This window comes from Cherax quadricarinatus, chromosome 48, assembly GCF_038502225.1.
Source record: "Cherax quadricarinatus isolate ZL_2023a chromosome 48, ASM3850222v1, whole genome shotgun sequence".
Classification (NCBI taxonomy): domain Eukaryota; kingdom Metazoa; phylum Arthropoda; class Malacostraca; order Decapoda; family Parastacidae; genus Cherax; species Cherax quadricarinatus.
The window spans coordinates 8,443,108-8,455,334 of record NC_091339.1 but is presented as its reverse complement, the minus strand read 5'-3'; the positions used below and the strand labels follow the sequence as shown (position 1 = coordinate 8,455,334).

At 47.0% G+C, this 12,227-nt stretch overlaps 1 protein-coding gene and 1 long non-coding RNA gene across 5 annotated transcripts in view; one reads left to right on the top strand and one right to left on the bottom strand.

Annotated features, from left to right (window-relative positions):
* The window catches only part of LOC138854067 (uncharacterized), a 343,922-nt gene that overhangs the window by 41,973 nt on the left and 289,722 nt on the right, over nucleotides 1-12,227 (top strand). The gene's annotated exons all lie outside the window — the stretch shown is intronic.
* The window catches only part of LOC128687643 (UDP-glycosyltransferase UGT5), a 108,632-nt gene that overhangs the window by 45,400 nt on the left and 51,005 nt on the right, over nucleotides 1-12,227 (bottom strand). For all 4 annotated transcript variants that reach the window (XM_070094848.1, XM_070094846.1, XM_070094849.1 and 1 more), the window contains 3 exons: nucleotides 6,552-6,669; nucleotides 4,141-4,271; nucleotides 2,942-3,175 (listed from right to left, as the gene is read on the bottom strand). In XM_070094848.1, coding sequence (XP_069950949.1) covers nucleotides 2,942-3,175; nucleotides 4,141-4,271; nucleotides 6,552-6,669 — 483 coding nt within the window. The remainder of the gene's footprint in view (nucleotides 1-2,941; nucleotides 3,176-4,140; nucleotides 4,272-6,551; nucleotides 6,670-12,227) is intronic.

Here is a 12,227-nt window from a genome sequence, read left to right as displayed (position 1 = left end):
GAGTATGCACAGGTAAGGAGGGAGGCCCAGCGACAGTATGAAAATAACATAGCATCGAGAATCAAGACTGACCTGAAACTGTTGTATAGCCACATCAGGAGGAGGACAACAGTCAAAGACCAGGTGATCAGACTGAGGACAGAAGGTGGGGAACTCACAAGAAATGATCAGGAGGTATGTGAGGAGCTAAACAGGAGATTTAAGGAAGTTTTTACAGTAGAGACAGGAAGGGCTCTGGGAAGACAGCATAGAAGGGAACATCAAGAGGGAATATACCAACAAGTGTTGGATGACATACGAACAACCGAGGAGGAGGTGCAGAAGCTGCTAAGTGACCTTGATACCTCAAAGGCAATGGGACCGGATAACATCTCCCCATGGGTCCTTAGAGAAGGAGCAGAGATGCTGTGCGTGCCCCTAACCACAATCTTCAGCACATCCCTTGAAACTGGGCAACTATCTGAGAAATGTAAGACAGCAAATGTAGTCCCCATATAAGAAAGGAAACAGAAATGAGGCACTAAATTACAGACCTGTGTCTCTGACATGTATTGTGTGCAAAGTCATGGAGAAGATTATCAGGAGGAGAGTGGTGGAACACCTGGAATGGAACAAGATTATAAATGAAAACCAGCATGGGTTCATGGAAGGCAAATCCTATGTCACAAACCTTCTGGAGTTTTATGACAAGGTAACGTAAGACACGAGAGAGAGGGGTGGGTTGATTGCATTTTCCTAGATTGCAGGAAGGCCTTTGACACAGTTCCCCACAAGAGATTAGTGCAGAAGCTGGAGGATCAGGTGCATATAACAGGGAGGGCACTGCAATGGTTCAGGGAATACCTGACAGGGAGGCAACAACGAGTCATGGTACATAAAGAGGTATCACAGTGGGCGCCTGTGACGAGCGGGGTCCCACAGGGGTCAGTTCTAGGACCCGTGCTGTTTTTGATATATGCAAACATGATGGAAGGAATAGACTGAAGTGTCCCTATTCGCAGATGATGTGAAGCTGATGAGAAGAATTAAATCGGATGAGGATGAGGCAGGACTGCAAAGAGACCTGGACAGGCTGGACATGTGGTCCAGAAACTGGCTTCTCGAATTCAACCCTGCCAAATGCAAAGTCATGAAGATTGGGGAGGGGCAAAGAAGACCGCAGACAGAGTATGGGCTAGGTGGACAAAGACTACAGACCTCACTCAAGGAGAAAGACCTTGGGGTGACCATAACACCGAGCACGTCACCGGAGGCACACATCAGCCAAATAACTGCTGCAGCATACGGGCGCCTGGCAAACCTGAGAATAGCGTTCCGATACCTTAATAAGTAATCGTTCAAGACACTGTACACTGTGTATGTTAGGCCCATACTGGTGTATGCAGCACCAGTCTGGAACCCACACCTGGTCAAGCACGTCAAGAAGTTAGAGAAAGTACAAAGGTTTGCAACAAGGCTAGTCCCAGAGCTCAGGGGAATGTCGTACGAGGCAAGGTTGAGGGAAATCGGACTGACGACACTGGAGGACAGAAGGGTCAGGGGAGACATGATAACGACATACAAGATACTGCCGGGAATAGACAAGGTGGACAGAGATAGGATGTTCCAGAGAGGGGACACAGAAACAAGGGGTCACAACTGGAAGCTGAAGACTCAGACGAGTCACAGAGACGTTAGGAAGTATTTCTTCAGTCATAGTCGTCAGGAAGTGGAATAGCCTAGCAAGTGAAGTAGTGGTGGCAGGAACCATACATAGTTTTAAGAAGAGGTATTTTCGTAGGGGTTCTTAAAAGGAGATATCGAGGGTTGAAGATAGACACACTTGTTGGATGGTAACGCTATATTGTCAGACTGTGGTAATGGGAGATGGAGCCCAGCCTTGCCGTGTTCTAGCCTGGATGTCTGTGCACCTACTGAGAAGGAGGCAGAGGTACGAACGTACACATGAGCATCCCGTGACGTCACACAAACAGTCACAGGCCTAAAAGGGATCTTCTATATAAACACATGGATGGTACTATGATATGCTATACAACACATATAAGGGGATTCAGCAACTATGCTGACAGTATGACAAAGCTCAGGAAGCATAAATGAATATGCAGAAGCATATACATGCACACACATGCATAAACACACGAATACAAATACATATTTACACACACACACACACACACACACACACACACACACACACACACACACACACACACACACACACACACACAGTGAAGAGGCGAGGCCAGGAGCTATGAATCGACCCCTGTTACAACTAGGTGAATACACACACAGGGACGTGTGGTGGGCTAGCTGCGGGATTTTCAAGAATAACTCCTGATCAAAGAGGCTGACCAGGTCAAGACTGAACAGGACTGTGTGTGAATACTTTGGGAAGGTTCAAGTTTAGTGAGAAGATATTCTAGTACATCGTGTCAACGTAAATCGTGGAAGTGTTGTGCAGTTTGTATGAAGGTTGGTGAGTGGTGTTAGTGGGGAAGATGGCCGGTGGGGGTGGTGGATGATAAGGCCTACACTGTACGTGGGTACCGGCCAAGATTATCATATATACAACCCTCGAGAAGCCTTCATAAACACATCTATATATGCATACATGTACATACACATACAAACATACTTAAATACACATACATTCATACAGAAACATTCACCCATACATGCGTACATATATACATACGTATAGGCATACATACATAAATACAGACAGAAACACATACATATACATTCTTACTTACATGCATGCATAAATATGTACATGTACATACAAACCTACATATGAGGCCTGGTCACAGACCGGGGCGCGGGGGCGTTGACCCCCGGAACTCTCTCCAGGTAAACTCCAGGTATACACACCTACATATGCGCATACATATAGATACGTTTATTATTATTCGTATTATTCTATTATGGATGAGTTACAGACCTCTTTCTGTATCTTGGGCATCATGCCCCAGACACGCCAGTAACCCGCTACACTCAGAAGAATGTAGAGGTTGTGGAGGCGGTCAGAGAGAGAGTAGGGTCTTGGGTAGTCGAAGTATTCATTGGAGACGTACGAAGGGTTGAGAACGTTGCCCATGATGGCGCTGTGACGAGGCTCCACGCCCCCAACAGCCAAGGTGATTAACGGCATTCCCACAGCAAAAGGGTAAGCTATCTGGAATACAGAGGGTGGAATACACAACCTGGAAATCAATCCTTGGAGGAGGTTTCAGTCGAACTCTGACCATTATCGAGTCACAGCTTATATAGAAAAGAGAAGTAAGTGAGGAGTAAGGAGACGGTCGTGGTCAGGTCTGATTAGGAAACACATCAGTTTAGGTCAAGTAAGGAGACAGCCATGGCCAGGTCTGGAGAGCTGAGGAGACAGTCATGGTCAGGTCTGGAGAGCTGAAGAGACAGCCATGGTCAGGTCTGGTGCGAGTGTCGTGGGTTTTTTGTATATTTTTGAAAGAAATGATGTCTTTGTTCGGTGACCTGCATAGAACCAGCTACAGAAAACCGTGGTTTACCTACGTTGTCTAGCTGAAGAGTGAATTTGATAGTTCGACGGCGTTGATCCTATGAAGGTGTTTGTATGTTATGCATCTCGAAAATGCCATGTCATCAATATTTCAGAGCTGTATGACTATATTAAGAATGATATTTCGTAAACCTTTTGCCCTGGTCAGTATTTTTCATGGAAAACCTAGAGACTGGCAACTTTCGCAATATTCTGGACATTTATTCCAGATGACTCTACAAAAAAACCTAAAGGTTGACAACGTCAAATTTTCTATTAAATTCTCTTTAGGACCAAAAAACAAAGGTAAAGTACCATTCGTGAATGTTCTATGTACGTCACCACCAGTCTTCTCGCACCATGACATTTCGCACCATGACACTCGCACCATGACACTCGCACCAAGGTCCCAGGATCCAAATACATCATCGTAGGTTATGTACATATGCCCTTTAATCCATATAATCATTATACTTTCTATTTTCTTTTATTCTTGAGAGTTAGAGATGGTATAACATGAGTTAGAAGGTAAACCATAACTGTGAGGGTAAGTTGTAGCTTGAGTTAGGTGAGTCACAACGTGAGTTACAAAATATAAATAAAAATGAAGGAACAGTGACCTCATTGAACATATGACTCGTGATAACCACATCAAATTCGTGTCTTCTGTTGTAGACTTGCATAACACTTGGTGAAGAGTAGAACTTGGACACCAGCGACACCCGAAACGTCTCCATTGACGATAAAGATTCTGTAAATAGTATATGTACATGAATATCAGTAAGTTCTTACCAGATCACATATATCATTAAGGTAATGGTAATTATGGTAATAAGGCACATAAACTAATTAAACAAGTTGACATCGAAGTTGATAAAGATTCACATGCAGTAACTGAAAATGTTATTAAAGATAACGGTATCACCTGCATAGTGGGCTTTTTTTTTTTTTTTTTTTGGTAAGCCTGATAGATTATACCTGGTTGCAGCACGGTATATAGGCAGAAAATAGGAACATGGTTAGGTGTGATTACCACTATTAAGCAAATAATGAGGAACTCTGTAATCGGTCTTCCGGTTCAAGTTGATTAATATATACAATGTGTGTGACACTTAGGTATCTTTATTGACCAGGTGATTACACTACTGATGATTACTGATGATTACACTACTGGTGATTACTGGTGACTACACTACTGGTGATTACTGGTGACTACACTACTGGTGATTACTGGTGACTACACTACTGGTGATTACAGTATTGGTGATTACACTGGTGATTACACTATTGGTGGTTACTGGTGATTACACTACTGGCAATTACTGGTGAATGCTGGTGATTTACACTACTGGCTATTATCGTAATGGTGATTACTGGAGACTGTAGGAAAAAATGAAGGGGCAGTAATCTGAGGGATTATCTCGCTTACCTGAGAAATAATCCTCATGAGTCTTTAAACAAGTTGACCGATTAAAGCAAAATCAGTCCCGAGGACTCTAACTTTTATTCAAGGGTTCCCGAGGTAAGCAAGGTGGACCATAATGACCCACTAACAAGTGTTTTCAGTGTGTTAATGGAGACGAGTGTCGCACCTGGTGTGTGGAAGAAGGGTAATGGGATTCCTCTGTTTCTTCTTGATTCGCCGGTACTCTCCCGGCCCGGGTCTTTTCCAGATGGTGACCCGGCCATGGCTGCCTGTCGTGGGAGTATCTGAGACCTATGTCTCCCATGGGAGGAGGTACAAGTACCTCATCTTCTGGGACCAACTGTCCCCAGGCCTAGCCCCATTCCCCGTCCTCACGGGGCTCGTAGGGAGAGGCTAGGCCTCTGGTCTGCCATCTTCCCCGCCCCAGGGGGGCTCGTGGGAATAGCAGTCTTGTGAGCTGCAGGTGGTAGCAAGCTCTGGCTCTGGCACCTTCCCCGCCCTAGAAGAACTCGTGTGAGTGATGTCTCCCCTTTCCTCTGTTGTAAGCAGTGACACGCCCTTCATTAAAATTACCCTTCAGTGAGCCTGACATCATAGTGGGAAAATTATTAGAATCTGTAATAGCAGGAATGATTAGAAACCACTTTGATGGGCATAATTAGAAGCCACTTTGATGGGCATAATTAGAAGCCACTTTGATAAGCATAATTTAATTATAGTCTCTCGACAAGGATTCACAAGTCTATCATGTCTAACAAACCTACTAACCTCCTTTAGCATAACATTGGAGGCAATGGACATAAGATAGAAGGTGGTCAGTTTCTCAGGCTCAGGGACTGATTGCCTTAAATTGCTCCTACTGTCTACAGTATTCAGCTAAAAAAAAAAACCTGCACCGGCGAAAACGCTTCGGCAATGATGTCAAAGTTTTGCACTTTTCTTATTCATCAAGGCGACAGTGCCTAAGCATGCTTAAGCACTTAGAATTCATGGAGCTGGAGTTCTGGGGTTATATTACAGTTTATTACATCACTAATAAATAGCCTCACTTAGATTATGCAACTCAGTTCTATTCCTGCTAGAATGTATGCAAATGTATCGGAGAACTTAGGGAGAAGGATAACAAATTTATTCACTCTGCCAGGAGTCTTTCGTATAACGACAGAGATCCTTGATCACAGAGACACGAGGCCAAAGACATATATACTGAAAACGGAAGAGATCTAGCAGGTGAGTGGAGCCTGTTAGTGGGAGCACAGTAGGTCACGCTAAGCATGTGAGTAGCAGATGCGTAGAAGGCAGTATAACTGTGACAGTCAGTAAGATCTCGGGCAATGCTTACTCTGTTACAAGGGTCGGTGAACTTTTTGTTATGTATTATCCCAAAACAAATTTATGTACAGCAAAATTTCCCACTAAACTTTAAAATTAATAGAAAACCGACCCCTTTAACATAAAATCCAGGCAATTTGTCACTGTTCTTCCCAAAAGGCCTTGGTGTACTATGCCGATGAATAATACCTGACTATCTGTATGGAAGCCTACCTACATGTATACTTAAATACCAGCGAGAATGCATAACTACCCACAGGAATATATAAATACCTGCCGGGTTTTTAGCCATGCCGAACCTGCTGGATGTGTAGGCGAGTGTTACTGGTACCACCACTTCTGTGATGTTGGGGTGAGTGAAGGCTGCATCTATGATCTGTACCGTCACCACCTGTGGTACAAGTATTGTGGTGAGTGTACCGTAGCTCTCACTGCAATAAGTTGTTTTGGTACCCGTACTCTTCACTTGTTTTCATTTTTTTTCTTTTTCCTCTGAAAGCTCTCGCTCTGCTAAGTTATGGCAGCCTTGCTCTTCACCGGGTTTATTCCACGCTTCCTCAAAGATCTCTCACTCTATGTAGATAAAAGGTATAAAATACTACCGCCACGATGGGAAAATAAACAAATTATTCGTGACCTGATAAAGTCCACTGTGTGGGCGAAACGTCAATAAAGGATCGCAATACACACTATTTGTGTTTATTTTCCCATCTCTCACTCCAGTAAAGTGTTATGGAGCCTTTTTCATTCATCCCAGTGAATTATTATGGCACCTCCCCCCCCCCAGGTGAGTCTATTCAACGCTTTATCCCTCACTTACTGCAGTAAATTAAGGAACTTTTGTTATTCACTGAGTTTATTTCACATTTTATCTTCTATCTTTCACTATATTAAGGCACCTCGGTTTTTCGTTGAGTTTATTCTTTACATCCTCTCATAACTCTTACCACAGTAAGCTGTAATGGAACTGTCTCTTCAGAAGTTTATTCTACACATCCTCTATTATCATTTTAGCCCCCAAGTCGTATTATGTACGTTACTAGAGCTGTAAGTACCGGGAAAATACCAGATATAAAATTATGAAAGTAAAAGTGATTACCAGCATTAAAATAAATGAATTTGCAAATCAAAAACAAATATGCAGAAAAGGTATCTTATACAAATGTAGCTAATAAATAATAATTACCTATACTGACGTTAGTACTTGTTATACTGATAATATCTATAAGTTGAATGATTAAGACACATGTGACAACAGTTCAGTATCTTTATTGATGAAACGTTTCACCTACACGGTAGGCTTCTTCAGTCATATACAAAGGGAACAGTAGTAATGAAATAAAGATGTAGTCAATCCATCAACCTTAAAGAAAAAAATATCTGAGGTTGAGTCAGCTTCATGGTCCCTCCTGAGTCTGGAGGGACCATGGAGCCAAACTCTTCTCCAGGCTGAGGGACGGATCAACTCAAATACTTTTTCTCCAAGGTTTATGGACTGATTGCATGATCTTTATTTCATTGCTACAGCTCCTTTTGTATTTAACTGAAGAAGCCTAACGTTTCATCAATAAAGATACCCAACTGTTGCATATGCGTCTTAATCTTCAACCTGTAGGTATTTTGTACCATTTTTCAACAATATCTATAAGTTAAGCTCTGGGGAAAGTATCAGTTTTGTTATAGTACAACTGTGAAGTCAGTGTGACTGATACTGTCCTAGTTACCGAAATAACTTTCCAAGTACATGTGTTTTTCTCAGTTAATTCTACCTGAACAGTAACAGAATGTGTCAAGCAAGGATGATGCCTGGAGTATCGGGATTAATAGATCTCTTTCAGAACCACGTTAAAAAGTTTTGATTTATTCTACAGCATGTGGGCGACTTGCTTTTAAAATCTGGCGAGTCGCTTAAAATTGGGTAAATTGCTTCGTGGAATATAATGAGTGTAGTTGCTTGGGTGAGACTGTGCTGCAGACTTTCACCCACCTGTATGGAACAACAAGCCACACTGGTGACGCATGTTGTTTCCAAGGTCGTTACTGTGATGATTGGGAAACGCTCTTGATCAAAGGTAGTAGAGGTACTGTTTCCTTCCTTGCCTCACACCTGATTACCACCTTTTCCCAGGAGCTGTGATGATCGTATCGCTCCCCAGTCTTGATAGTGATCTTTAATGTCGAGATGGATGATTTAATTATATGAAAAAATGAGAAAGGGAAGAGTAGCAGTTGCTTGTGTGGTGACCAGGGTGCACAACAGTGCACCAGCACCCGTACTGTTGTGTGGTGACCAGGGTGCACAACAGTGCACCAGCACCCGTACTGTTGTGTGGTGACCAGGGTGCACAACAGTGCACCAGCACCCGTACTGTTGTGTGGTGACCAGGGTACACAACAGTGCACCAGCACCCATACTGTTCTGTGGTGACCAGGGTACACAACAGTGCACCAGCACCCGTACTGTTGTGTGGTGACCAGGGTACACAACAGTGCACCAGCACCCGTACTGTTGTGTGGTGACCAGGGTGCACAACAGTGCACCAGCACCCGTACTGTTGTGTGGTGACCAGGGTGCACAACAGTGCACCAGCACCCGTACTGTTGTGTGGTGACCAGGGTACACAACAGTGCACCAGCACCCGTACTGTTGTGTGGTGACCAGGGTGCACAACAGTGCACCAGCACCCGTACTGTTGTGTGGTGACCAGGGTGCACAACAGTGCACCATCACCCATACTGTTGTGTGGTGACCAGGGTGCACAACAGTGCACCAGCACCCGTACTGTTGTGTGGTGACCAGGGTGCACAACAGTGCACCATCACCCATACTGTTGTGTGGTGACCAGGGTGCACAACAGTGCACCAGCACCCGTACTGTTGTGTGGTGACCAGGGTGTACAACAGTGCACCAGCACCCATACTGTTGTGTAGTGACCAGGGTGCACAACAGTGCACCAGCACCCATACTGTTGTGTGGTGACCAGGGTGCACAACAGTGCACCAGCACCCATACTGTTGTGTGGTGACCAGGGCGCACAATAGTGCACCAGCACCCATACTGTTGTGTGGCGACCAGGGTGCACAACAGTGCACCAGCACCCGTACTGTTGTGTGGTGACCAGGGTACACAACAGTGCACCAGCACCCGTACTGTTGTGTGGTGACCAGGGTGCACAACAGTGCACCAGCACCCGTACTGTTGTGTGGTGACCAGGGTGCACAACAGTGCACCATCACCCATACTGTTGTGTGGTGACCAGGGTGCACAACAGTGCACCAGCACCCGTACTGTTGTGTGGTGACCAGGGTGCACAACAGTGCACCATCACCCATACTGTTGTGTGGTGACCAGGGTGCACAACAGTGCACCAGCACCCGTACTGTTGTGTGGTGACCAGGGTGTACAACAGTGCACCAGCACCCATACTGTTGTGTAGTGACCAGGGTGCACAACAGTGCACCAGCACCCATACTGTTGTGTGGTGACCAGGGTGCACAACAGTGCACCAGCACCCATACTGTTGTGTGGTGACCAGGGCGCACAATAGTGCACCAGCACCCATACTGTTGTGTGGCGACCAGGGTGCACAACAGTGCACCAGCACCCATACTGTTGTGTGGTGACCAGGGTGCACAACAGTGCACCAGCACCCATACTGTTGTGTGGTGACCAGGGTGCACAACAGTGCACCAGCACCCATACTGTTGTGTGGTGACCAGGGTCACAGTGCACCAGCAGCCATACTGTTGTGTGGTGACCAGGGTGCACAACAGTGCACCAGCACCCATACTGTTGTGTGGTGACCAGGGTGCACAACAGTGCACCAGCACCCATACTGTTGTGTGGTGACCAGGGTGCACAACAGTGCACCAGCACCCATACTGTTGTGTGGTGACCAGGGTGCACAACAGTGCACCAGCACCCATACTGTTGTGTGGTGACCAGGGTGCACAACAGTGCACCAGCACCCATACTGTTGTGTGGTGACCAGGGTCACAGTGCACCAGCAGCCATACTGTTGTGTGGTGACCAGGGTGCACAACAGTGCACCAGCACCCATACTGTTGTGTGGTGACCAGGGTGCACAACAGTGCACCAGCACCCATACTGTTGTGTGGTGACCAGGGTGCACAACAGTGCACCAGCACCCATACTGTTGTGTGGTGACCAGGATGCACAACAGTGCACCAGCACCCATACTGTTGTGTGGTGACCAGGGCGCACAACAGTGCACCAGCACCCATACTGTTGTGTGGTGACAAGGGTGCACAACAGTGCACCAGCACCCATACTGTTGTGTGGTGACCAGGGTGCACAACAGTGCAACAGCAGCCATACTGTTGTGTGGTGACCAGGGTGCACAACAGTGCACCAGCAGCCATACTGTTGTGTGGTGACCAGGGTGCACAACAGTGCACCAGCAGCCATACTGTTGTGTGGTGACCAGGGTGCACAACAGTGCACCAGCACCCATACTGTTGTGTGGTGACCAGGGTGCACAACAGTGCACCAGCACCCATACTGTTGTGTGGTGACAAGGGTGCACAACAGTGCACCAGCACCCATACTGTTGTGTGGTGACCAGGGCGCACAACAGTGCACCAGTACCCGTACTGTTGTGTGGTGAGCAGGGCGCACAACAGTGCACCAGCACCCGTACTGTTGTGTAGTGACCAGGGTGCACAACAGTGCACTAGTACCCACTGTTGTGTGGTGACCAGGGTCACAACAGTGCACCAGCACCCATACTGTTGTGTGGTGACCAGGGTGCACAACAGTGCACCAGCACCCATACTGTTGTGTGGTGACCAGGGCGCACAACAGTGCACCAGCACCCGTACTGTTGTGTGGTGACCAGGGCGCACAACAGTGCACCAGCACCCGTACTGTTGTGTGGTGACCAGGGTGCACAACAGTGCACTAGTACCCACTGTTGTGTGGTGACCAGGGTGCACAACAGTGCACCAGCACCCATACTGTTGTGTGGTGACCAGGGTGCACAACAGTGCACCAGCACCCATACTGCTGTGTGGTGACCAGGGTGCACAACAGTGCACCAGCACCCATACTGTTGTGTGGTGACCAGGGTGCACAACAGTGCACCAGCACCCATACTGTTGTGTGGTGACCAGGGTGCACAACAGTGCACCAGCACCCATACTGTTGTGTGGTGACCAGGGTGCACAACAGTGCACCAGCACCCATACTGTTGTGTGGTGACCAGGGTGCACAACAGTGCACCAGCACCCATACTGTTGTGTGGTGACAAGGGTGCACAACAGTGCACCAGCACCCATACTGTTGTGTGGTGACCAGGGTGCACAACAGTGCACCAGCACCCATGCTGTTGTGTGGTGACCAGGGCGCACAACAGTGCACCAGTACCCGTACTGTTGTGTGGTGAGCAGGGCGCACAACAGTGCACCAGCACCCGTACTGTTGTGTAGTGACCAGGGTGCACAACAGTGCACTAGTACCCACTGTTGTGTGGTGACCAGGGTCACAACAGTGCACCAGCACCCATACTGTTGTGTGGTGACCAGGGTGCACAACAGTGCACCAGCACCCATACTGTTGTGTGGTGACCAGGGCGCACAACAGTGCACCAGCACCCGTACTGTTGTGTGGTGACCAGGGCGCACAACAGTGCACCAGCACCCGTACTGTTGTGTGGTGACCAGGGTGCACAACAGTGCACTAGTACCCACTGTTGTGTGGTGACCAGGGTGCACAACAGTGCACCAGCACCCATACTGTTGTGTGGTGACCAGGGTGCACAACAGTGCACCAGCACCCATACTGCTGTGTGGTGACCAGGGTGCACAACAGTGCACCAGCACCCATACTGTTGTGTGGTGACCAGGGTGCACAACAGTGCACCAGCACCCATACTGTTGTGTGGTGACCAGGGTGCACAACAGTGCACCAGCACCCATACTGTTGTGTGG